This window comes from Bos indicus x Bos taurus, chromosome 10 (genome assembly GCF_003369695.1).
Source record: "Bos indicus x Bos taurus breed Angus x Brahman F1 hybrid chromosome 10, Bos_hybrid_MaternalHap_v2.0, whole genome shotgun sequence".
Classification (NCBI taxonomy): Eukaryota; Metazoa; Chordata; class Mammalia; order Artiodactyla; family Bovidae; genus Bos; species Bos indicus x Bos taurus.
Genome location: NC_040085.1, coordinates 75,011,503 through 75,039,283, shown reverse-complemented (window position 1 = coordinate 75,039,283; position 27,781 = coordinate 75,011,503). Strand labels below are relative to the sequence as shown.

Genomic DNA, 27,781 nt, shown 5'->3' with positions numbered 1-27,781 from the left:
ATGTTTCCAGGGTCCACTGTTAATAGTGTCTACATACTCACATTAGTAACTGCTCTTTGAAATGCATCCACTGTGACTGGGATCTACTGGCCTGCATCTCTTTTCTGGGATTAGATAGGTACCTTCATAAATAATATTTGGTGACAGCAAAGGCAAAGGAAAAAAAATGGTCAATAAGTTGCTATCTCTGGGGAAGATGGTATACTGAGTCCTTTATCTCCCTTCCGCCTTTCTTTCTCTCCTTTCCTAAAGGAGGTTCATATAGATACATCTTTCCACTGCCCCTCAAATCATTTCATTACCTTTTCTGATGTTCAAATGTGGGTCCAGTCTGGTCACCAAATGGAAAAACTGCCGAGAGGATCAATAATGAGCCACTCACATATGGTATGCACTAATAAAAATTTAATATCATAAAACAAATCAGAAAACAGCAAAAACATCTTTTTTAACCATTCACAATTAAAGTGGAAAGAGACAAAAATTATAAGGCAGCCATCCGTGGAATGATTTCATGTTTACAAAGGATCCAGAAAAAGGGGACATTTAAAATCACCATTTAGGCTACCAAACCAGGGGGACTGCAGTGTTAGCCCATGAGATTTCTCACTTAGTAGAAGATGCTATGAGAAAACAGATCAAAGTCAACCTCCTTGTGTTAGGCTGAGCATATCTAGAAAATTCCTAATGCTTGTCGAGCCCTTTCATGCAAGTCATACATTTCCCTCAGGTCTTCTCAGGTGAATCTAGACGTCTCAGGTACAAAGGGGCTACATGACTGGTTTTAATTTCATAGCATCTCAAACAGTGCTCTTTGGGTAATGTGGACCATTCTGTGTTGAGCAAAAAATCCTGTAATGCAAGGAGGGTACCCCTGTGGAACACTATTAGAGGGTTCTCACCTTGCCCTACAGCAGTTCTGGATAAATCTGGTCATTCTCAGTCTCCCATGGGGCTCAGGGGCCCCAAAGGCAGGAACATGCTTTGGGGGCTTGTGCTGTTGACATACACACAGTTCCCATGTTCAGTACCTGGCTACCACGTATCTGAGGGGCTGGCATGTCCTCCTAGTTCTAATCCTTGAAAAAGAGGAAAAACCAGGCAGTGACACTTAAAAGCAGGCCAGTAAAAAACACCATTACATTTTCTTCTTTCTACAAAGAACTGACCACTCAAAACAGCCACCTCTCTCATTTTTCTAATGATTCAAAATATAGGAACAGATTTGGCTGTTTTGAATAGGGAAATAAAAAGGTGAAGAGGGAAAGGGACAACACAGAGCCTCTGGTGGTGTTTCAACACTCTGCACTCCAGGGCAGAATTCACCTGAAGAACTGAAATCTGGCAACAGCGTGCACAGGAAAGCCATCATACCTGGAAGATGGCTGCTTTGGGGATATGGCAACTGACAAAAGCAATTCACTGGCGAACAAATGAAGGGAATGGATGAGTATAATTTTCACTTTAATTTGCCATTTAAGACAGCACTCAACATCTGAAGAAAGTCTATCTGTACCGAGGAAAGGGAGTCAAATTGTAATTAAGATTAACTTTGGTTATGAAGAAGGAAGGACAATGCTTTTCATCATCAATTGCATCTCTTTGGTAGCCAATAATTCCATCTGTAATCACAGCAGCGACTGAAGTATTGCCAAGGTTTCCAAACGCGTGAGAGCATTAAGGCATCCACATCTAAGGAGGCAGTTTTCAACAAGAGGAAAATGGAGCTGAAATGTGCCCGTAAGTGACCATCAGTGTGGCCTCTCCTGGGACACTGCCCACATAAGTTCTCCCCCGCCCCCCACAAATGACGGAGGCCCCTGCCACGCTGCTCAGTACCCTGCTGCCTGGAGATGCGTTAGAGCCCTGTACGATTAGTATGGCTATTTCTGCCTGCTGACCAGGAGGGAAATGAGTGGTTCCTGGGGTAGCAGTTTTAAAATCTTGGACAGCCCACAGCTCTTGAGAGCTGATAGGCCTTGAAAGGTTTGCTTGTTAATGTGGGGTCCAGAGGGGACAACCAATTTGGAGGTTGGTTCTGCCCTTGCCAGAGTTCAAGGCCCTACCCGGCAAGATATTCTAGCCCAACTTTTAAGTGTGATGGCAAGGCACTGCAGAAAGAGGCTTTGGCCAGCAGAACAAATTTCAGATCATTGCACAACAATATGATAGAAAAGTGCCACTATTCAAACCAGACCAGACACTAAAATGAGCTATTTATTTAACAAAGTACATTTCCAGGGAGAATCAAGGCAACCATGTCATTTTGAAGGACTGGGTGAAACCCCATGACTCTCTGAAGTCCCAGCTGTTAGCAGGAAAGTCACCTAGACTTTCCTGCTGCACCTTCTGTTGGTTTTTATGCTGTTCTCAAGGTTCCCAGCCACTATCCAAAACCAGATCCTGTTTATGCTACTTTGGTCTAGCCAGCAGAGGGCTCACAAGTTCTCTTTCCACAGCTGCTGACCCAGTGACACATCTAGGAAGAAATACAGAAATCCTGGGCATGCTGGTCTATGCATTATACAAAATGTTTCAAAAACTCCTAAATCCAACGCCCTGACAAAAATAGTCTTGGTTCCCACTTTATGAAATGTGTTTTGAAATGGTACAGAAAATCAAAATAAATTAACAATATAATATTATACACTTATTTGATAACACAAGGTTTACAGGGATTTTTGGCAAATATGGGCAAATTATCCTAGTTTGCTTACTATTTTTAATATCTCAATTGTTTAAATTACCAGAATATCAGTGATTGTATCATCTCACATACGAGGAAGTTGACATTTTAAGGGCTTAACAAAGCTGCAATTGACACAAAGGTAACTTCATTGAAAGCAACAGAGGACAGAAACAATATTATCTGTATCATCACAGTTCCAAGAAGAGGCTGTCCTGATGAGAACTTAACTCACACAAATATTAGCATCACCACCAGCAGTAAGCAGCAAATTGTAGGGAGGAAGGGCTAGAGGGAAAAGTTAGGAATAAAATACAGAAAAGATGAAGAGACAAAAGACATGATTTTAATAAGCTTTAAATCAACAGGCAAACACCTCCCATTTGTGATATATCTTGACTTTCTTCCCTGCTACAGGTGCTTGCGTGATGCTGACCTGGCAGTCCCGAAGGGGCACTGAGTATTTTGCCAGAGGGACTGCTGGTCTACCAAGATAAATACTTAAGAGACAAAAAAAGGACAAGTAGGTTTGGGAGATCTTTCTTCTAAAAAGGTTACTACAAAGATGTCAGTAACTGTTCAAATTCACTTAAAATTTAACACCCCTTAATTTCCAAAGATACTTTGGGATCTGACTGTTCTTAGAACACAGAAGGGAAGCCTAGGTTGGTCTGAACCTACTAGAACTTGGCTCCTCTATACAAACGAGGACTTGAAAAGAAATGTTTTATAAAACGCGTCACCTCTTTAAAGCTAGTCCACCTCTGCTGCCCCACCTGATGGAAGGCAGGCTCTCTGTCAAGAGGCGCGTGCTCAAGGGGGTGTTTCAGTCCCCCAGATGTCCCCACTTCACCGGATCTCTCAAGTGTAAAGTCAGTTTTCAATGTGTCTTGCCATCATTTTCTCGACTCTAGCCCCAGATGAACTACTTATCTTTAGCATCTAACACAATGGGCATCATGACCTTCATTCAAGGCAAGTGGCATAGATGCTAAAGCACCAGTCGTACACGGTGAGAACCATGTTAAAAAATCAATGGATACAGTGGCAGAGCCTCTAAACTAAGAGATTTAGCTTAATTACAGAATACTGTACTTTCATAATTATTTCATTATGAGTAGGAAGTTCTCCACTTTTCCTTAAAACTAAATTCCATCTTCCCTGAGAATAGGGTTAAGGGAAACACCAAAACTCAGAATGCCAAGGGCCCTTGAAAAGACAACACAACGGAATGTCTGTATCCTTCGCAGTGTGCTGTTTCTACTTGAAAGCTTTCCATTACTCCAGGTTTTCTTCTCACCTCCCTCTGGACTCTTTAGGAATACAGGTGGAGATGGGCAAGGCGAGACGAGAGGCTGAGGAAGTGAGTGTCTGTCATGTGCCGGCTGTTCTCACTGAATGGCGAACGGCCGTGGACCGAGGCTGGACCCTCACCAGTTAATGCTGATGTCCTATTGACAGAACGAGGGGGATGAGGCAACCCAGAACCAGGGCTGCCACCTCCAGGCGGCTGAGGCCTCTCCCTCCAGCGGGGTCGGGTTTGTGGCTGTGCCCCACTCCGCCCACCTCAGGGAGGACATGAACTGTGGCCACATAAAGAAAGGTCCCAGCAGAGAAAAGCATGGCCACTCCAGTGGCATTGACCTCTGAAAGGGCTTCTTTACTGCTCTGTGAAGAGAGAGAGAGAGAGAAGAAAATTAAGTCAAGTAACATGCAGAGTCAGAAAGAATAATAATAAAAAAAGCACCCAATATTCATAACTGGTGTGATTTGGGAAGTGGGGACACCTTGAGATCAGAACAATTTTGTTATTTATGGGAAGCTTCCAAATAAGGGTTTAAGACTACCGGCCATGTGTGCATGCGTGCTCAGTCGCTTTAGTCACGTCCGACTCTTTGTGATGCTATGGACTGTAGCCTGCCAGGTTCCTCTGTCCATGGGTTTCTTCAGACAAGAATACTGGAATGGATTGCCATGCCCTCCTCCAGAGGAATCTTCCCAACCCAAGGACCGAACCTGCATCTCCTGAATTGCAGGCGGATTCTTTACCCACTGAGCCACTTGGGATTACTTTTACAAACAAACTTCAAGATTATTAAGATGGAATCAACAGCATTAATGCAGATATCAAATTTCATACATTCATTTGTTCTACCAATATTAACAAACCTCCCATATACACCAGGCTCTGGGCCAGGGCCTGAGATACAGTGATAACTGAAATGTAGTACCTGCCCTCACAGAGCCTAGAAATATCTCAAAAGCTAATCTTTACACAATTAATTTCCATCTTTTTTTAAAATTAAAAATGTGGCCCTAGAGACTAAGACAAGTAACTGAAAATTTAAGAACATGCCATAAACGTAACCTGTAACTCTGTGCCTCCAAAATTATCATATCTTTTTGCCAAAAGTTCTAGAAACGTACATTGATCAGTGAAGTGATAAACAGGATAATATTTAAAAGGGAACTATGTATTATTACTCATTGACTAAAAGAAGATAGAGCTCTTCAGGTGAACAATGAGGTGTTAGCAATCCAGATCAGCTAAGCCTTGACTGACAGGAACTTAACCATTCTTTAACCATTTCATTTCTCACGTTCCTTTCAATGCAAGCTTTTCTATATCAAATACGAACTGAATAACACTCAAAAGAATCAGTGATCTTCAGAGAGTGTGGGGGAAAGCCCTAAGTTGCTTTGGTTCTAAGATTTTCCTCTGTCGCCTGCCAATTGATATTTAAGTAAAACGGGAAGGGTTGTTGGTAAGAACTGCAGCCCTAGTGGACAGAATAATAAGGCACGGGAAGGTCTAACTGGAGCAACAGAGTAGAATGCCTGGGGTCTGATGTGACAAACGACACACGCCACTTCAGGACTGGAGGTACGATCAGTGTAACAACGAAGACCTGGGGACTTGCTATGAGAGCCGGGAGCAGAAGAATCCGAGTCTGAGCTGAATACAGAGATCTCTGCTCATCCGCTACTGCTCTTAAAGCTGCGGCAAGCTTGTTACTCACACTTCCTGTGCTCACTGAAACATTACATCCATACTGTTGTGACTTATTACATACCAGTTAAATATAACCAGCATGTCTGATGAGCTTTAAATTGGATTATTTTAAAGATCACGTATTTGTGCAAATATTTTTGGAACTGATGGGAAAGAAGTTTTTTAATTAAATGAATAAGAAAATGTTCTAAATTTATGCAGAGGATTGACTTAGAATTAAGATGTACACTTTGTACAGTACAGGCTTCTAAGCTGAATTTTCTTTTTAGCTTGAGGCAGTAATTTAATTGAAAACTCAACATAAGAGACCATAAGTTTTGGTAATCACAGGGAGTTCGACACTTGTCCGGGTAACCTTGAGTCAGACTCACCTTACTTAGTCCTAAGTAAGTCACCATGGACATGACTGGTGCTGCCAGTGCGAAGACGAGTAAGTGCTTTCTGATGCGATTCCGCTCGAGGCCCGCATGCATTAAGAAGGAAACTAACCCAAAAGCAGCTGGTGCCTGGAAAAGAAAAACCATCCCTTATTAGTCTAGAAATCTGGATTGCTTCTACATGATGAAGTACATGTCATCTGACTAAATTCTTATCATACAAGAAAACCAAGTATAACCAACACTAAGTCTGGGCTCTGCCTTTTAAGAATTAATGTTCTAAGCTAGAAAATGTCCCATTTGTGTGTGTGTGAGTCTATGTGAAATAGTCAAGTATAAGAAAGGAAAAATATTTATGAACAAAAATTACCATGAAATACAGAAATCTGTAGAGGACTTAACAGTTTGTGTATATGCCATAAAAAAATAAAATCTCTTCAACTTACAAGTTTAAGAAAATGGTAGCAAAAGACCCAGTTTTAAACAGATTTATTAAATTCTCTAAGGTGAACAGCAGTTAAGAAAATAACCACAAAAACATTTGCATTCCAGAAAAACACAAAGACCAAAGAGAACATTTTAATTACAGGTGCAGTCCATAACAAATCTTACACCAAAATTTTGCTTACCTTATGTAGCATTATTGCCACAAACACAATTAACTGGACACTAGTTTGTGAAGTAGAAGCTGCTGCTCCCAAAGCAACACCGTCAGCTGAATTTGGAAAAAATGAAACATAAAACACTATAAATAACAACTATAATAGTGTGGTGGGTGCGTGTGTGGGCTTCAGAGTTAGATAGAGCTGGACGAGGCTCTGAGAAGGTTACTTAAGCTTTCTGAACCTTAGCCTTCTCATTTCTAAAATGGGTTCAATAAAGTACATATTCTCAAGGTTTTCATGAGGTAACATGTGAGGAGCTTAGCACAGGTGCTATTTGATATTTAATATGCCAGTTATTGTTGCTATTGTTGAAAAAGTATGACATTCAAAAATCTACTGACTAATCAGTTAAACTGCAATAATAGAAAAAGCAAGAAATTTCAAAGGAGGCATCTCTGCATCTTGCAGGTGAAAAAACAAAGACACCACGACTTGGCATAGATGATTTGTATGTAATGAGTAAGCACTGGCTGAATGGGTGAATCTTCTGTTAGAAAAGCACATCACCATGAAGCCCAGGTAACAGGTCACCTTGCACGTGCTTCTGTCACTTACAGACCCCTACAGCTGGGACTGGCTGTGGTTATGGTTCAAAGGTGCTCCCAGTCAGCACGGCTGAGACTTCTGACGCCCTACAGCCCACCCCTGCCTCAACTGGCATTCTGGGTAGATAACAGGCACAGGGCTATTCAGTACAGAAGTGTGCAAGATGAGGTCCTAGGGAAAAGGTCAGCAAACCTCTCTTAAAGGGCCAGATAGGAAATATTTTAGCCTTTGTGAGCCATTTGGTCTCTTGCAACTACTCAACTCTACCATTGTTGTGTGAAAGTAGCCACAGATTATACGTAAACAAGTGGCCATGGCTGTATTCACTTATGGACACGGAGATTTGAATTTCATGTAATTTTCATGTGCCATGAATTATTCTTTTTCATCTGATAAGAAATATAAAAACCATCCTTAGCTTACAATCCCCTGACACTGCGTACACTGGGGTTCATACTTCTGTTGGAGGACTTCATTAAACAACCCCTTCTTCAAAAGGTCAGCCCAAGAGTATTTCCTGTGGATGGTACCTGTGTGACAGAAAAAGGGGTTCCCCTGCAATCTGAACCCACCTGCAGCATGGACGACCAGACCCAGCGTGGTGGTGATTTTGGAATTGCTGGGCCTTGCTGTTTCTGGATCTGAAGTAAAAAATAGGCAAGTCAGCCGTGAAGCAACAGGAAACAGAAGCTAGTAGGACATTCACCTGGAGGTGGAAGAATTCTTTGAAAGCTGTTTTAAGTAGACTATTATTATCTTCCTTACTATTGTCTTTTTCCTTTTGCTTCAAACACTTAGAAATTTCTCCTGTCCTGAAGAGACGGGCAGATGGGAACTCTTCATTTGACCCAGCCTTCCCTGAACGGGCAAGAGGTCACCCTAGCTGCCTCACACCCCTTGCCACTCCAGCTCTCCAAGGAGCCTGCTCTGCGGCCTCTGGCCACTTCTCTCTAGACCAGTCTCATTGTCACTGCCTCCCCCTGCCCCTTCCTCAGCCTCCTGCAACTTTATCTTTATTCCAACATCAAAACGTCTGTTACATTTGCCTTTCTCCATTTTACTGCCACCATCCTAACCTAAATTTTCATCAACCCAAACAACCCCTTCTCCAACCCCTAAACTAGCAGTGGATCTGGATGTCTCCTCTTACTCTCATCTCTCCCTAACCAAATTCATCTGACACATCCTTGTCAGAATCATCTTCCTAACTCACCACTCTTTTGAGGGGTCAGTTAACACATTAAGAATCTGCTACTTTTCAAATTCAATCCAAACTGCTCTATTAAGTAGGTTCTTGAGCTCTACATCAACTGATACATTGTATTTCTCACTGTCCAGTCCAGTTAAACCAATTTCTTAACACCCTGTCCAACGTTTTGCCATATTTGCCTTATCATCTGTACTTAGGCTCTCTTGTTCTCTCTCCACACCACACACAGACATTTCCTTTCCTGGAACCATTTAAGAGTATACTGCACTTTATACTACTCGTTAACTCTTTATCCTTAGATCCTTCAGTGTGTATTTCTAATGGGAAAGGATATTTTCTTACATAATCACCGTAAAGTTATCAAATTCAGTAAATACCAGAGATTTTTTTCTACTTGCTTGCATATTTCACTTATGTCAATTGCCCAAGAATGACTTTCAGAACATTCTTCCTTTCCCAAGAAGAATCCAGTCTAAGACTGCATGTTATACTTAGCTGTAACTATCTATTTGCTGCTGCTGCTGCTAAGTCGCTTCAGTCGTGTCCGACTCTGTGCGACCCCATAGACGGCAGCCCACTAGGCTCCTCTGTCCCTGGGATTCTCCAGGCAAGAATACTGGAGTGGGTTGCCATTTCCTTCTCCAATGCATGAAAGTGAAAAGGGAAAGGGAAGTCACTCAGTCGTGTCTGACTCTTCGCGACCCCATGGACTGCAGCCCACCAGGCTCCTCTGTCCATGTAATAACCATCAAAACAAAAACCCAAATCAACTGGATGTTCAACTTGACAATCTGTTGCCTGTTAAAGCCCATCTCAGAATTTAATGTTCTTAGTCAAGCTATTCAACAATAGCTATTATACTAATGTCCTAAACAATTAAATTTAACTCTAACTTGCTTATAATTTAAATATATTATATCATTATTTAATACATTGATAGAGAAGACATCCTTTATCACAAACTTGTTTTTAATGTTTTAGTAACTATATTTCAATAAAATTGATTTTCTCTGTAGTCCTATGAACTATGTTTTATGCATTTAAAAACATTATTTATCCCAATGAAAGGTCCACAGGCTTTAGACTGCTTAAAGGCTCCATGGCAGAAAAAGGGTTAAGAACTTCTGCCCTAGACCTCCATCAAATGAAACAGCTTTAAGATAATTGGTAGTAACCCAATAAACACTCTCTTGTGCCACATGTCACAACCCACTAGCTTCCTCAAATGAACAACATGTTCACCAGAACCTAAGACAAGAGTTTTAGTACTAAATATGGCCATTGATACATACTGAATCATTCAATCATTTATGATCACCTAAAATGCAAACTTTTTGGACTTCCCAGAAAACCTTGGGGCCACTTACCGTCAGTAGAATGCACATGGGAGCTGCCAATCTGGTCCACCAACAACATGAAAACAAAGCCCAGTACGAGGGAAACGCCGATGTAGGCATGCAGCTGTGTGTGGTCATGGCTGTGCTCATGTTCATGGGCAACCGGTATTACCGCTGCTTTGTCTGATGCAATCACGTTCTGTGTTTGACTCGCTTGGTGGTGCTTCCCTAGAGCAGAATGAACCATAAAGAGATAACATGTTTATTCCCTTAAAGCATCTTATGTAGAGGCTTCTGTTCTTTTGTACTTTGAGCTCTACAGATTTTCCTGCAAAGACATTTACTTCCTATATTGTAATCTAGCAAGTCATAAACTCCCTTAAAGTTCATGATGAAAAAATTCCCAAAGCTCTTCTGCTTTTGGCAGGCAGAGTTTTAAACTGCCTATTATTCTCAAAACCTAGGAACTGGAAGCAAATCACCATGCAAGAAAGCAGTCATTTTCCCAAGGGATATCATCTTCCAATCCCCCCTTCTGTCTATAGAGATTCACACCAGTCTCACCAGAAACCACGGAAAGATTTATTCTGATGAAAACAGGCAAATGAAGACCAACAATAACAATGAAAACAATTCATCTATTTTTATACTTCAGTTCAGTTCAGTTGCCCAGTCATGTCCGACTCTGCGACCCCGTGAATCGCAGCACGCTAGGCCTCCCTGTCCATCACCAACTCCCGGAGTTCACCCAAACTCACGTCCATCGAGTCAGTGATGCCATCCAGCCATCTCATCCTCTATCATCCCCTTCTCCTCCTGCCCCCAATCCCTCCCAGCATCAGAGTCTTTTCCAATGAGTCCACTCTTAGGTTGATACAAAAATTGCAAATAAAGAGCAAACTGAGTATAAAACGCTTTAGCTTTAAAAAATATCAGGGGACAATCACCGGTTAGAAACCAAAGGGCAGAGCAGTTTAAACGAGACATTTCCTTCAGTATAAATTCAGTTCTAAAAACACAATTGTTGGGATACTCTGAATTACAGGAAATGACACCTGGCTAGGCAATATTAATACTACTAGTTTATACTCAAATATCTGACACTCAAAGCATGAACACTTCAAGAATTCTTATCTTTGTTGGTTTTATAAATACAGGCCAAAATACTAAACATATTTATCACTTATAATTAGATTAAGCATTTAACCTTTGACTAAAGAAATCACAGAAGCCTGCTGTAGTTTTTAGACCCTGCCTTAATTCTTTAAAGGAGAAGGCAATGGCACCCCATTCCAGTACTCTTGCCTGGAAAATCCCTTGGACAGAGGAGCCTGGTGGGCTGCAGTCCATGGGGTCCTGAAGAGTCAGACACGACTGAGCAACTTCACTTTCACTTTCATGCATTGGAGAAGGAAATGGCAAGCCACTCCAGTGTTCTTGCCTGGAGAATCCCAGGGACGGGGGAGACTGGTTGGCTGCCCGTCTATGGGGTCGCACAGAGTCGGACACGACTGAAGTGACTTGACTTAGCTTAGCTAATTCTTTAAAAGTCATTACTGAGAAGCACAAACCATCTTAAGATAACAAAAATACATTTTTCTAATTCTTTAAAGATTTTTTGTTTACATAGCTTTTTCTTTTAACCTTTTTAAAAAATGTAAAATATACATTACATAAAATTTACTTATCATTTTAACCATTTTTAATCATATGATTCTGTGGCTTTAAGTAGACACATTGTTCTACAACCATTATCCATCTCCAGAACTTTTTCATCTTCCCAAAGTAATTTTTTAGCCTTAAGATTTTTTTCTGAATAGTGATTTCATTGTTTGCTTTTTTTTTTAATTTGCTTTTAAATGTCTTAATCTTTTTTTAAAGCACACTTTATTGAGGTGTGTGAATTTATTTAATTCACAAATGTAAAAACTCTAGTTAAACTACCACCAAGTTCAAGTTTTGGAACAGTACTCAAAAATACCAGAACAGTTCTCCTGTGCTTCCCTGGAGTCAATATGTCAGTCCTGGTCCCAAGCAAGTGCTGAATGTGCTTTTTGTCCCCTGAGTTTTCCCTGTTCTAGGATTTCATATAAATGGAGTCCTGCAATATGTATTCTTTTGCATAAGGATTCTTTTGATCAGCAGAATATTTGGGATTTATCTGAGCTCTGCATGTATCTGTAGTTTAGTCCTCCTTTTTGCCGAATAATGCCCCACTGTACAGACACAGCACAACTTATTTACCCATTCAGCTACTGATGGACATTTAGGTAATTTCCAACACTGGTCCATTATAAAGTCGCTACGAGCATTCAGGTACAAGTCTTTCTCTTTTTTAAGAAATGTATTTGTATTATTTTTAGGCTGCGCTGGGTCTTCACTGCTGCAAGTGGGCCTTCTCTAGTAGCAGCAAGCAGGGGTCACTCTCTAGCTGTGGTGCAGGGGCTTCTCTTGTTGTGGATCAAGGTACCCGGGCTTCAGTAGTTATGGTGCACGGGCTCTAGAGCGTGGGCTCAGTAGCTATGGCATACGGCCTTAGCTGCCCTGCAGCATGTGGCATCTTCCCAGACCAGGGATCAAACCCATGTCCCTTGCATTGGCAGGTGGATGCTTAACCAATGGACCACCAGAGAAGTCCAGATAGAAATCTTTCTGTGGATGCAAATTTTCTCTTCCCTTGGGTAAATACCTAGGATCAGAACTTTTGGGTATATGTATGTTTATAAAAGAAAATGGGCTTCCCAGGTGGTGCTAGTGGTAAAGAGCCCACCTGCCAATGCAGGAGACATAAGAGACATGGGTTTGATCCCTGGTTCGGGAAGATCCCCTGGAGGAGGAAATGGCAGCCCATTCCAGTATTCTTTCCTGGAAAATTCCACGGACAGAGGAGCCTGGCAGGCTACAGTCCATAGGGTCACAGAGTCAGACACGACTGAAGTGACTAAACATAACAACATAAGATAAAACTCTCAAATTGTTTTCCAAAGTGGTTGTACCAGTTTACATATCCAATAGCAATGTCTGAAAGTACTAGTTGCTCCATACCACTGTCAACATTTGATACTATGAGGTTTTAAATTTTTAACCATTTTTACATAGGTGATCATGTCATCTGCAAATAGATAGTTTTACTTCTTGCCAGTCTTTGTGCCTTATCTTTCTGTTTCTGGCCTTACTGCAAACTAGCATCTGGCTAGGACTCCAAGTACAATGTTAAGTACAAGTGGTGGAGAGGAGACAGCCTTGTTTTGTTTTTATCTGATGTTGCTGTATGACTCTTTGCGACTTTACAGTGGTTACAACACAAAAAATTTCCTTCTCTTTGTCCCTCCCTTGTGCTCCTCTTAAATGCCAGTCACAAGCCCAACTTACTAAATTTATCCCAAGATCCAGTGAGTTGCCACATTCAGTTTGGAAGCACTGCTGGAGGTAGAGAGAGGCTTTCAGATGAAGAAATAGATGATTTTGGAATAAGAGGCATTTCCTGGAAATTAGAAGCCTACACTGCAGTGATCAATTAAAGAGAATCAAACTCTAGACAGGTCTAGGAGGAAAAGGTGGGCAGACAGAGTATGCCCATGCTGTTCTTCACACAAGCAAAATTATTGTTAGCAATAAGGATTTTAAGCCAGAGAACTGACTGAAAGCTCAGAGATGAAAAATAATTAAGTTTATGAGAGAAGCAGTCTAAGAATTTTGATTGGTAGTGTTGGACAATTAAACTGTGGCCTCATGGTAACACAAGGGTGTTTGGTTTGTGAAAAATCAACGAACTATTATACACTGCCAAATAATTAGCATGGCCTTGAGAAAGAAAAATAAATAAAGTAACACACTTGACTTTCTCTAAAGACAAGGCAATTTTTGGTATGCTTCCATTTTAATATACAAAACCAATTCTTCATATGTATAAATGTAAAGAAACTACACATGTGAAGTAAGTCATAGAATTTTGGTACCTACAATTTTCAATACTACTTAGAAAGATGCTATTGGAAAGGGTTGAATGATTACCTTTTTAAAAGGTCCCCACTAAATAGTTAACAAAATGAGCTCTCATCTCTGCCTTTGTTTAGTCTCTGCAGTTCATGAATCCATGGGCCTTCCATGCTGCTTCTCCTGGATAACAGCCTGTCTTTCAAGACTCAGCCTGTAAGTTCCTTCCTCCTTGACATTTTCTGTGTCCTCTTCTGCTCACGCATATCCAGCAGACTGGTGTGTGTCAACCATAAGTTTTATATCACTATACTACAATTCAGACAGCAGCAAACTACAGGACAAGGGTTCATGTCTAGTTTTGTAAATAAAATTTGCACTGGAATGCAGCCATGCTCATTTGTTCACAGATTGTCTATAGCTGCTCTCATGCTATGACAGCAGAGCTGAGTAACTGCAACAGAAACCATATGGCCCACAAAGCCTAAAATATTTACTATTTGGCCCTTTTAGAAAAAGTTTGCCAACCCCTGCTGTCACGGACTGTTAATTTATTCATTTTCCATCGGCTGTGAATTCTTGAAGGCAGAAGCTATACTGTAGATCTATGAACTCTACAATCAATATAAGGCCATAAATTGAGTATATACTCAACAAATAGATTTTGAAGGCAAAAAAAAAAAGGCCTTCACACTTCTGTAATTTTTTAATGTGACATTTCATTTCGAAAGTTAGGCAATTAATTCCTTCCAATGCAAAAAGACTTTTTTAAATGGAAATAAAATACAATCTTTTAGTCTTATACTTTAGAATGGCTTCCCTGGTGGCTCAGATGGTAAAAAATCTGCCTGCAATGCAGGAGGTACAGGTTTGAACCCTGGGTTGCCCTTGAAGAAAGAAATGGCTACCCACTCCAGTATTCTTGCCTGGAAAATTCCATGGACAGAGAAGCCTGGTGGGCGACATACAGTCCATGGGGTCGCAAAGAATCGGACGTGATTGAGAAACTTTCACTTTCAAGATAATTGTGCACATGCTTCTTTATAAATCCAGACTTAACAGGTAACAGATGTATGTGCTAAAGTAGGTGAAAGGTTATGCTAAAGTGAGCTGAGGTACAAAGGTGGGTTAACACCTCATTAAAGGGTGTTAGTCATACTATTATTTGTGAACAGTTGTATAATAATTTTTAAAGGCAATTACTTTTGGGGTATCCATAGCTCTGAAACTAAATGTCAAGCCAATTACAACTTTCAAAGGATGATCAACATTATTTCCCTTCACTGTTGTTTAGGCGCTAAGTTGTGTCTGACTCTTTGCAACCCTTGGACTGCAACATGCCAGGCTTTCCTGTCCTCACTATCTCCTGGAGTTTGTTAAAGTTCATGTGCATTGAGTCAGTGATGCCATCTAACCACCTCATCTTCCGCCGCCCTCTTCTCCTTTTGCCTTCAGTCTTTCCCATCATCAGGGTCTTTTCCAATAAGTCGGTTCTTCGCATCAGGTGGCCAAAGTACTGGAGCTTCAACTTTAGTTATCAGTCTTTCCAATGAATATTCAGGGTTGATTTCCTTTAGGCCTGACTGGTTTGATCTCCCTGCAGTCCAAGGGACTCTCAAGAGTCTTCTCCAGCACCACAATTCAAAAGCATCAATTCTTTGGCACTCAGCCTTTTTTATGGTCCAACTTTCACATCCCTTAATAATAAGGTACACCTATATCAGAATTTTTCAATTTAGATGAGTATAAGAACCTTCTATATCTTATCCTAACAACGCTTTCTTTATCTAAATCATTTTGGAACTCTTGGCATAGCCTTCGGAGTCAAGTTTATGAGCCACAATAAAACTCCTACTTTCTAATATACCAGCTTCTGATCTAAAATAATACTGAATAAATGGGTCAGCTATGTTATTAAACAGATTGGCGTTGAATAAACTGTATTTCTCCAAACCTAAACTGCTTTCAAGGAAAACTCTGCTGCCACTGATGATTTTCATCTCATACTCTGGAAGTAAACTAAAGAAAGAGTTCTAACATTTTTTGAGCATTCACTGATATAAGTATATAATTTCCTGTTGTTACGACTTTGAAAGAGTTAACACTTAATTTTATGTATAAATAAAACTGTGGCAAATAAATGTGGGGAACATTATTATTTATATATAATATATATACACACACACATATATATATAACTTGAAATAAGTGTGCTGTTGATTGAAGCTTTCCATACAAGATCTGAATACTTATAATTAAGTGGAATTTAATTTTATATATAAAAACATAAAATATTTACTGGATTATATACAATGAATGGTAGGCATTATTGGTTTTATTTGCAAGCATTAGCCAAAACAAAACAAAAATGCTTTTTAAAGTGAGTGATAATCCCACGACTTGTTAGTACAGTAACACTTTAGTAATGGGATCTGGATATTCAGTATTAACACATCCACCCTTTCTACTGGAGGATGTGAAACTCAACCCAGCAAAACCTGAGATCTCAAAAACCAGCTATTTACTATTTACAATAGCCAAGATATGGAAACAACATAAATGGCCACTGACAGATGAACGGATAAACAAGATGTGGTGCATATATACAATGGAACACTACTCAGCCATACAAAAGAGTGAAATAATGCCATTTGCAGCAAGATGGATGGACCTAGAGACTATACTAAGTGAAGCGAATCAGAAAGAGAAGACAAGTGCCATGTGACATCACTTCCGTGTGGAATCTAAAATACGACACAAATGAACCTACCTACGAAACAGAAACAGACTCACTCGTAGAGAAGGCCTCTCACTGCCAGGGGCAGAGGGGCTGGGGAGGGACGCGTTGGGGGTTTGGGATTATTAGATGCAAACTATGATAGAATGGAGAAATGAGGGCCTACCACACAGCACAGGGCACTATACAGTCGATATCCTGTGATAAACCATAATGGAAAAGAACATGAAAAATAATATACATATGTACAACTGAGTCACTTTGCTATACAGTAGAAATGAATACCCCATTGTAAATCAACTATACTAAAATAAAAAATTTTAACACCCAGCTATTTAACTAAAATTCGTGTACATATGGTACTCATTCTTGAAAGAACTTTCAGGTTGTTACTGTTGTGTCTGTTTCACACAGGGCACTGGCTGGTAATGAATAACTGAGGCATGGTCCATGTCACATTCCCCACTGCAAAGTATATACACTCAGTATTATCACTGGATATTGCTCATCAGACATATATTTCTCATGCCACTAACAGAGTGTTCAGCAAATCATCATGGGCTTAATTCTCTCCATAGATATTCATACAGGGATCCTTCCAATAAGCTCCACCAGTATGGTATATAGCCTTCCTATGTTACAGTGTTCTCTGGAAGGAATGATGCTAAAGCTGAAACTCCAGTACTTTGGCCACCTCATGCCAAGAGTTGACTCACTGGAAAAGACTCTGATGCTGGGAGGGATTGGGGACAGGAGGAGAAGGGGACGACAAAGGATGAGACAGCTGGATGGCATCACCGACTCAATGGACGTGAGTTTGGGTGAACTCTGGGAGTTGGTGATGGACAGGGAGGCCTGGCATGCTGCAATTCATGGGGTTGCAAAGAGTCGGGACACAACTGAGCGACTGAACTGAACTGAACTGATGTTACAGACACATATGTTAAATTATTGATAAATGTAATAGAATCAATTTGCCCTTTGAAGACATTCACTAGAACTCCTTCAGATTAACATTTACAAAGGACAAAACATTCTAAGAATCAAACCTTCAGGTAATCTGTTTCTTTGTGGGGAAGGGTGACACCCCGCTTTGATGTTTGTATTTTCGGCCTGTACTGATTATTTTAAATTTCTTACCTTCTACTTATATCTTATAACCTTTACAGATTTTTATTATATACTTTTTTTTTTTCTGGGCAAAGACAGACAGTTCTTTACACTTGATGTGTTTTCAGTAACAGTCAAAGTGTTAGTCGCTCAGTGGCATCTGCCTCTTTGTGACCCCATAGACTGTAGCCTGCCAGGCTCTTCTATCCATGGAATTCTTCAGGCAAGAATACTGGAGAGGGTAGCCATTTCCTTCTCCAGGGGCTCTTCCGACCCAGGGACTGAATCTGGGTCTCCCGCACTGCAAGCACATTCTTTATGGTCTGAGCCACCAGGGAAGCCCAACAGGGTAGAGTAGCTCTTACTTACTATCTGTTTATCATGTAAAAGAGAAAACTGACTATAGTCAAATGAATAAAACTAATGTTTTAAAGGGATGTTAATGAATCTTTTTTTTTTTAATCAAAATACCACTATTTCTGAAAGAAAAAAAAATCTCATTATAAGGTAGGAAACTTACATTTCTTTAGCAGATATACAGTGTTTTGGTGATATGAAATTCCTTACAATGTTCACCACATAGCAGAGTGTCATTAAAAGTGTAGACTTCAGACGGAGTAAGGCGGCCTGTGTTCAAATCCTGGTCCTGACACTTACTGGCTGAGTTCCTTGGGCAAATTATTTAACCTCTCAGGGGTTCAAAAGTCTCATTTATAAAGCAGTATCCACCTTAGAGGGTTGTTGTGAATGATTAGGCAATATATTCACACAATACCTGGTATTGTGGTTAAGTGCTCACTAAATGTTCAGGAACATAGTTGTATATTAAACGGAATTAATTCAGGAGATTCACATGAACATGTGAAACATGTGGAGTGAATATCTGGTCAGATACAGTACTGAACAATCAAACAATTTCAGAATCCTGAAAGTAAAGTATAAGAGCCTTAAAGAGCTCCATTTTTATTAATGGAGGATAGGATAAATGTTAATGTAATAGATTTAACCCTCTACTTTAAAACAATTTTTGTGGTTTCAAACATTAGCTCCATCCACAGTAAACAAGTACTGCAGTACTCAATAAACTATGTTCTCAAAACTTCTGTTTCTACAGGAAGACTGTTTCCTCACATGAACACAGATAGATATTCATCTAAGTCCAGTGATTTTAGAGCTATAATTGTAGAAGAGTATGTGAGAAGTTCCTTTTCACATTAATTTGTATTTAATACTGCTTATTAAAGTGTCAGAGTACTTAGCTAACATGGTATACCGAGCTCTGAAAAAATACCTGCTTATTATCATAATTATAAGGTCCACAGAAGAACTAAACCATAGGCTGTAGTTACAGGTACACAAATTCCTTTCTCAAAGTTTGGAGAAAAGTTGGCTTGAACAACAATAACGCAAGAGCGGAAAGGACTTCCCTGGTGGTCCAGTGGCTAAGACTCTACGCTCCCAATGCAGGGGGCCCAGGTTTGATGGAACAAGATCCCACACACTGCAACAAAGATGGAAGATCCCTCACGCTACAACTAAGACTCAACACAGTCAAATCAATCAAAACACACAGAGATACACACAGAGACACCACTACCCGTCTATTTGGGTGATTAAAATAAAAAACTAAAACAAAAGAGACAACGAAATGTTTGGAAGGGAGTCAACTGGAACTCTCATATTACGGGATGTGGGTATTAGTCACTCAGTCGTGTCCGACTCTTTGTGACCCCATGGACTGTAGCCCACCAGGCTCCTTTGTCCATGGACTTCTCCAGGCAAGAATATTGGAGCAGGTATAAACCACTGATGCACCAAACAACAGGATTACTTCTCAACTGCATTAAGCTAACTAAAAGAAGTCAGACCCAAAGACTACAAGGCTGCATATATATGACATTGAGAAAAGACAAAACTATAGACACAGAGGAGATCAGAGGTTGCTCAAGATTGGAAGTGGAGGAAAAGTCTGATTACAAAAGGAGATGAGGGTGATGGAACTGTTCTGTATTTTGACTTTATGGATTTGACAAAACGTAGTCATTCATGCCAAAAAGACTGAATGCTGTTGTTGTTCAGTTGCTCAGTCGTGTCCAGCTGTTTGCAGCCCCACAGACTGCAGCACACCAGGCTTCCCTGTCCTTTACTACTTCTCGGAGTTTGCTCAAACTCATGTCCATCGAGTCGGTGATGCCATCTAACTATTGTATCCTCTGTTGCCACCTTCTCCTCCTGCCTTCAATCTTTCCCAGCATCAGGGTCTTTTCCAGTGGGTCAGCTCTTCACATCAGGTGGCCAAAATACTGGAGCTTCAGCTTCAGCATCAGTCCTTCCAATGAAATATTCAGGGTTGATTTCCTTTATTGACTGGTTTGATCTCCTTGCTGTCCAAGGGACTCTCAGGAGTCTTTTCCAGCACCACAGTTTGAAAGCATCAATTTTTTGGCACTCAGCTTTCGTTATGGTCCAACTCTCACAACCATAGATGACTACTGGAAAAACCATAACTTTGACTATATGGACATTTGTCCGTTAAGTGATGTCTCTCCTTTTTTATATGCTGTCTAGGTTTGTCATAGCTTTCCTCCCAAGAAGCGTCTTCTAATTTCATGGCTGCAGTCACCATCTGCAGTGATTTTGGAGCCCAAGAAGATAAAGTCTGTCACTGTTTCCAGTTTTTCCCTATTTGCCACGAAGTGATGGGATCAAATGCCATAATCTTCATTTTTTGAATGTTGAGTTTTAAGCCAGTTTTTTCACTCTCCTCTTTCACCTGCATCAAGAGGCTCTTTGGTTCCTCTTTGATTTCTGCCATTAGGATGGTGTCATCTGCATGTCTGAGGTTATTGATATTTCTCCCGGGATTCCAGCCTGTGCTTCTTCCAGCTTGTTCCTTCCAGCCCAGCGTTTCTCATGATGTACTCTGCATAAAAGTTAAATAAGCAGGGTGACAATATACAGTTTTGACGTACTCCTTTCCCAATTTGGAACCAGTCTGTTGTTCCATGTCTGGTTCTAACTGTTACTTCTTGACCTGCATACAGACTTCTCAGGAGGCAGGTAAGGTGGTCTGGTATTCCTATCTCTTTAAGAATTCTCCACAGTTTGTTATGATCCACACAGTCAAAGGCTTTAGTGTAGTCAATGAAGCAGAAGTAGATGTTTTTCTGGAATTCCCTTGCTTTTTCTATGGTCCAACAGATGTTGGCAATTTGATCTTTGGTTCCTCTGCCTTTTATAAATCTAACTTGTACATCTGGAAGTTCTCAGTTCAAGTACTTCTGAAGCCTAGCTTGAAGGATTTTGAGCATAACCTTGCGCTCGAGCGTGTGAAATGAACACAATTTTGATGTAGTTTGAACATTCTTTGGCATTGCTTTTCTTTGGGATTGGAATAAAAACTGACCTTTTCCAGTCCTGTGGCCACTGCTGAGTTTTCCAAATTTGCTGGCGTATTGAGTGCTGCACTTTAACAGCATCATCTTTTAGGACTTGAAATAGCTCAGCTGGAATTCCATCACCTCCACTAGCTTTGTTTGTAGTAATGCTTCCTGAGGCCCACTTGACTTCACACTCCAGGATGTCTGGCTCTAGTTGAGTGATCACACCATCGTGGTTATCTAGATTATTAAGACCTTTTTTGTAAAGTTCTTCTGTGTGTTCTTGACATTTCTTCTTAATATCTTCTGCTTCTGTTAGGTCCGTACTGTTTCTGTCCTTTATTGTGCCCATCTTTGCCTGAAATGTTTCCTTGGTATCTCTAATTTTCTTGAATAGATGTCTAGTCTTTTCCATTATATTGTTTTCTTCTATGTCTTTACATTGTTCACTTATGAAGGCTTTCTTATCTTTCCATGCTGTTCTTTGGAATTCTGCATTCAGATGGGTTTATCTTTCCTTTTCTCCTTTGCCTTTTGCTTCTCTTCTTTTCTCAGCTATTTGTAAAGCCTCCTCAGATAACCATTTTGCCTTCCTTTTTCTTGAGGATGGTTTTGATCACAGCCTCCTGTACAATGTCCTGAACCTCTGTCCATAGTTCTTCAGGCACTCTATCAGATCTAATCCCTTGAATCTATTTGTCATTTCCATTGTATAATTGTAAGGGATTTTATTTAGGTCATACCTGAATGGCCTAGTGGTTTTCCCTATATTCTTCAATTTAAGTCTGAATTTTGCAGTAAGAAGCTAATGATCTGAGCCATAGTCAGCTCCAGATCTTGTTTTTGCTGACCATATAGAGTTTCTCCATCTTTGGCTGCAAAGAATATAATCAATCTGATTTCAATTTTGACCATCTGGTAATGTCCATGTGTAGAGTTGTCTCCTGTGTTGTTGGAAGAGGGTGTTTAGCTATGACCAGTGCATTCTCTTGGCAAAACTCTGTTAGCCTTTGCCCTGCTTCATTTTGTACTCCAAGGCCAAACTTGTCTGTTACTCCAGGTATCTCTTGACTTCCTACTTTTGTATTCCAGTCCCCTATGATGAAAAGGACATCTTTTTAGTGTTAGTTCTAGAAAGTTTTGTAGGTCTTCATAGAACTGGTCAGCTTCAGCTTCTTCATCATTAGTGGTTAGGGCATAGATTTGGATTACTGTGATACTGAATGGTTTGCCTTAGAAACAAACTGAGATCATTCTATCATTTTTGAGATTGCACTCAAGTACTGATTCAAATTGCCAATATCCATGGGATCATCGAAAAAGCAAGACAGTTCCAGAAAAACATCTATTTCTGCTTTATTGACTATGCCAAAGCCTTTGACTGTGTGGATCACAACAAACTGTGGAAAATTCCTACAGAGATGGGAATACCAGACCACCTGACCTGCCTCTTGAGAAACCTATATGCAAGTCAGGAAGCAACAGTTAGAATTGGACATGGAACAACAGACTGGTTCCAAATAGGAAAAGGAGTACGTCAAAGCTGTATATTGTCACCCTGTTTATTTAACTTCTTTGCAGAGTACATCATGAGAAACGCTGGGCTGGAAGAAGCACAAGCTGCAATCAAGATTGCTGGGAGAAACATCAATAACTTCAGATATGCAGATGACACCACCCTTATGGCAGAAAGTGAAGAGGAACTCAAAAGCCTCTTGATGAAAGTGAAAAAGGAGAATGAAAAAGTTGGCTTAAAGCTCAACATTCAGAAAACTAAGGTCATGGCATCGGGTCCCATCACTTCATGGGAAACAGATGGGGAAACAGTAGAAACAGACTTTATTTTGGGGGCTCCAAAATCACTGCAGATGGTGACTGCAGCCATGAAATTAAAAGACACTTACTCCTTGGAAGGAAAGTTATGACCAACCTAGATAGCATATTCAAAACCAGAGACATTACTTTGCCAACAAAGGTCCGTTTAGTCAAGGCTATGGTTTTTCCAGTGGTCATGTATGGATGTGAGAGTTGGACTGTGAAGAAAGCTGAGTGCCGAAGAATTGATGCTTTTGAAATGTGGTGTTGGAGAAGGTTCTTGCGAGTCGCTTGGGCTGCAAGGAGATCCAACCAGTCCATCCTAAAGGAGACCAGTCCTGGGTGTTCATTGGAAGGACTGATGCTGAGGCTGAAACTCCAATACTTTGGCCACCTCATGTGAAGAGTTGACTCATTGGAGAAGACCCTGATGCTGGGAGGGATTGGGGCAGGAGGAGAAGGGGACGACAGAGGATGAGATGGCTGGATGGCATCATCGACTCGATGGACATGAGTTTGGGTGAACTCTGGGAGTTGGTGATGGACAGGGAGGACTGGTGTGCTGCGATTCATTGGGTCGCAAAGAATTGGACACAACTGAGCAACTGAACTGAACTGAACAGCATTTTGGACTCCTTCTGTTGACTATGAGGGCTATTCCATTTCTTCTAAGGGCTTCTTGTAGTAGATATAATGGTCATCTGAATTAAATTTGCCCATTCCTGTCCATTTTAGTTCACTGATTAGTAAAATGTTGATGTTCACTCTTGCCACCTTCGGTTTAATCACTTCCAATTTACCTTGTTTCATGGACCTAATATTTCAGGTTCTTATGCAGTATTGTTCTTTACAGCATTGGACTTGACTTTCACCACCAGCCACATTCACAACTGGGCATCACTTCTGCTTTGGCTCAGCCTCTTTATTCCTTCTGGAGCTATTTCTCCACTCATCTCCTGTAGCATATTGGGCACCTACTAACCTGAGGGCTTCATCTTTCACTGTCATATCTTTTTGCCTTGTGAATATAAAATATGTAAGTGAAAATAGTTGTAAAATATTTGTTTTCTTTTTTTTTAATGAAGGCCAACCAGCATGTGGGATCTTCGTTCCCTGACCAGGGATCAAACCTACAACTTCTGCAGTAAAAGCACAGAGTCTTAATCTCTGGACCACTAGGGAAGTCCCTTAAAAGATTTTTTAATGATTGGCTTGGGGCAGGAAAATAATCTGTGATGAAAAGGTTAAAGAAATTAGAATGCTTATTTTTCAAAAAATAGGTTTATAAAGTACATGTATCTATCTTCAAACGAATCCACAAAATTATTTTGGGCCAAAACAAGGAAAACTGAAAATAAAGGAAAGCAACCCAACACATAGTAGCTACATTTAACTTTAAAAGTATACCTGAAATATGGTATATACATTATCATCTCATAAAACTATCAACAAAAAAAAAAACTAAAGCTGAAGCACTTTTTTCCCCTACTCTAGTGTTTCCTAAACTTGTCTAATAAGAATCATTTGACAACGTGTTAAAATTAGATATACCCAAATACCTTCCCTGGAGATTTTGATTAAATAATCTAGGTTGGGGGTCAGAAAACTGTACTTTTAAAATGCACCCCTTCCTCAAGAAACTTTTATTATCAGACAAGTTTAGCAAACAACTACCACCCATAATTCTTAGCACAAAGCCAAGCAAAACAAATTTTAAGTGTCTTTTAATCATAGTCTGAATGTTTTCTAGCACACCAGCAGAGTAATTTCCACAGTGGAATGAGTACACGCAGGAAAACTCAAGATGATCCACTGGAACATGAAAGGAAATACTGATCTATATACTGTTACTTTAAATCTCATTTTCCAAAATTTTCTATTTAAGGAGTGTATTATAAGGTAGAGTGTATCAATGCAATAGCACATGTATTATCTTTTTTTCTCAATAGAATATATGATCAAAAAAGAGTGGAAACCACTGCTCTAAGGATCCTAATTTGTTATTTTTTCCTCCTAAGGCTGACCAATCCTTAGCCTCTGTCCTACTTTGCACTAACCCCCATGATCCCCATTCTTTACCACTATGACCATATTCATACCCCAGGCATATGAGCATCATCCCTCTGAATATAGGACAGTTTTTTTCCTCTACTAACATGTGAAAAACTATTTATTATGCTGTGACTAGTAAGAAATTTCGGAGAAGGCAATGGCACCCCACTCCAGTACTCTTGCCTGGAAAATCCCATGGACAGAGGAGCCTGGTGGGCTGCAGTCCATGAGGTTGCAAAGAGTCGGACACGACTGCGAGACTTCACTTTCACTTTTCACTTTCATGCATTGGAGAAGGAAATGGCAACCCACTCCAGTGTTCTTGCGTGGAGAATCCCAGGGACGGGGGAGCCTGGTGGGCTGCCGTCTAAGGGGTCGCACAGAGTCAGACATGACTGAAGTGACTTAGCAGCAGCAGCAGCAGTAAGAAATCTGGAAGGTGTTGACCTCTTTATTCTATTCTTAAAGTCTAGCAGACTCTTGGCATCTGAAATCAGCTCACCAATATAACATTTGTGGTTTTAGTCAAGTGGGACATTTAATGACAGGTGGGAATCTGATTTTGCTGAATCACAAATCTGAATCAAGTATGCCTCCCAGCTGATATAAAGGACCAAATCATTCAGCAGATGAATGAACCAAGCTGACCACCCAGCATTTAATCTTCTATAGCTGTACTGTTCTCTGCTTGTTATTAGGGTCAGGAGACGTCTTTTTAATTCCTTAGTTATCCTTTACTACAGAAGTCCTCATTATCTAGAAGGTTCATTATAAAGAGTCCTTGAGGGGCTTCCCTGGTGGCTCAGTGGTAACAAATCCGACTACCAGTGCAAGAAACATGGGTTCCCTCCCTGATCCAGGAAGATCCCACATGCCTTGGAGCAACTAAGCCTGTGTATCACAACTATTGAGTCTGTGCTCCAGAGCCTGGGAGCTGCAGCTACCAAGCCCATGTGCTGTAGCTACTGAAGCCTGCATGCCCTAGACTCCATGCTCTGCAACGAAGCCCCCGCAATAAGAACCCTGTGCACAGCAAGTAGAAAAAGTCAATACAGCAATGAAGACCCAGCACAGCCATAAATAAATGCATAAAATTTAGAAACAAAATGGTTTAAAAAAATTTTTAAAGGAGTCTTTGAATCCAAATGTGTTTATCTATCTACCTATCTATATATATATATATTTTTTTTTAATTAAAGAACACTAAAAACACAATCATTGTCATGTAGGAATTTGGAAGTTTTGCATAGGCATTAAAAAGAATGATTGTCATTCTTAGCCCACAATTCATGTGTTATTGCAAATAAATCTTAAGTGGTATTCGTGGACAGAGGCATTCAATTCACTAACTGCTACTGACATGTTTATTGTCAAAAACATCAAAAGATATGCTTTGGCATATTTCTATGGCAAACGTGTGAACTGTTTTCAGAAAAAAATATCACCAAGCTTCTCTTTTGAGCCCTCCACATCAATAACATAGCTCAAAGAAGGCCCATCTCTCTCTCACCCTCAAGAATATCTTCATAAAGTGCGTGCACCCCTTCAGGCACGATGACCGCCAGTGCAGTTCCACAGAGGAGGCCGGCACCCAAAACAGTCACCAGCTTTAGTCGCTCCTGGAAAGAAAACATAAGCTGTTGAAGATTGATGACTAAACAGGGGAAAAGTTTCCGAAGTATCTGCAGTGAGCTGCTTATTTGTGAGGCCAAAATCTACAATGGCCAGTGAACATGAAAAAGGGTCAGCTTCATCAAAGTGTGCTCAGTCCCTTCAGTCGTGTCTGATTCTTTGCGCCCCCATGGACCGTAGCCCACCAGACGCCCCTGTCCCCGGGATTCTCCAGGCAAGAATACTGGAGTGGGTTGCCATGCCCTCCTCCAGGGGATCTTCTGACCCAGGGATCAAACCCTTGTCTCCTGCTTCGCCTGTGTTGCAGGTGGATTCTTTACCTGCTGAGCCATCGGGGAAGCCCAAGTTTCATGAATAATAATGCCAATTAGAACAAGGAGATACCATTTTTAAGCTTACCAGATTGGCAGTGATGTGGGAAAACTTGTCTACTACCTACAATAGGGAGAAGTTAGCATACTCATCTTAAACTGGAGGAAATGGGAGCTGCTACAACCTATATGGACCCCAATTTGGTAATTTAGATTTAAAGCCTCAAAAATGTGAATTCTTTGATCCAGCAATTTCACTTCTAGAAATTTTCCTAAGAAAGAACTATGAAAAGGTGGCCACTGTACATATTAAGAATACAAACCTGAAAATAATCTAAATGTCCAAGAAAGGAGATTAGCTAATAAACTTAAAATACTTCACCAGAGCACCAAGTGAAAAGTGAAAATGTTAGTAGCTCAGCAATTACAAATTATGACAGGGGTCTACTCATGGATACAGAAGGTAATGACACGATTTCCCTGGTGGTCCAGTGGCTAAGAATCCACCCGCCAATGCAGGGGACATGGGTTTCATCACTGATCCGGTAAGATCCCATATGCCATGGGGCAACTTAGCCCGTGTGCCACAACTACAGAGCCCACACTCTACAGCCTGCGAGCTGCAACTATTGCAACCTGCACTCTTACAGCCTATGCCCCACAACAAGAGTGGCCAACGCAATGAGAAGGCCGTGTACCACAGCAAACAGCAGCCCCCGCTCACTACAAGAGAAAGCCCGCGCAGCAACGAAGACCCAGCACAACCAAAAACAAATGTTAATTAATTTTTAAAAAAGGCATGATATATTGCTACGAGGAAAAGCTGCGAGCAAACAATACATATGGATAATCTCATAGTTCTTTTGAAAAAGTATACCCATAGACAGAACAAGTGTAAAACATTAACAATTTTTTTTTTTTTTGGTATGGTTTTTTACATTCTTTTTTTTTTAATATAATTTTATTTTATTTTT

General features: G+C 40.5%; 1 protein-coding gene across 3 annotated transcripts in view; it reads right to left on the bottom strand.

Moving 5' to 3' along the window:
* Window positions 1-385: 385 nt before the first annotated feature.
* The window catches only part of SLC39A9 (solute carrier family 39 member 9), a 45,211-nt gene continuing 17,815 nt past the window's right edge, over window positions 386-27,781 (bottom strand). For 2 of the 3 annotated variants that reach the window (XM_027552262.1, XM_027552263.1), the window contains 6 exons: window positions 26,375-26,483; window positions 9,865-10,062; window positions 7,860-7,928; window positions 6,706-6,791; window positions 6,071-6,205; window positions 386-4,354 (listed from right to left, as the gene is read on the bottom strand). In XM_027552262.1, coding sequence (XP_027408063.1) covers window positions 4,124-4,354; window positions 6,071-6,205; window positions 6,706-6,791; window positions 7,860-7,928; window positions 9,865-10,062; window positions 26,375-26,483 — 828 coding nt within the window. In that variant the 3' untranslated portion in view covers window positions 386-4,123. The remainder of the gene's footprint in view (window positions 4,355-6,070; window positions 6,206-6,705; window positions 6,792-7,859; window positions 7,929-9,864; window positions 10,063-26,374; window positions 26,484-27,781) is intronic. The other variant, XM_027552264.1, reaches the window with a different exon arrangement.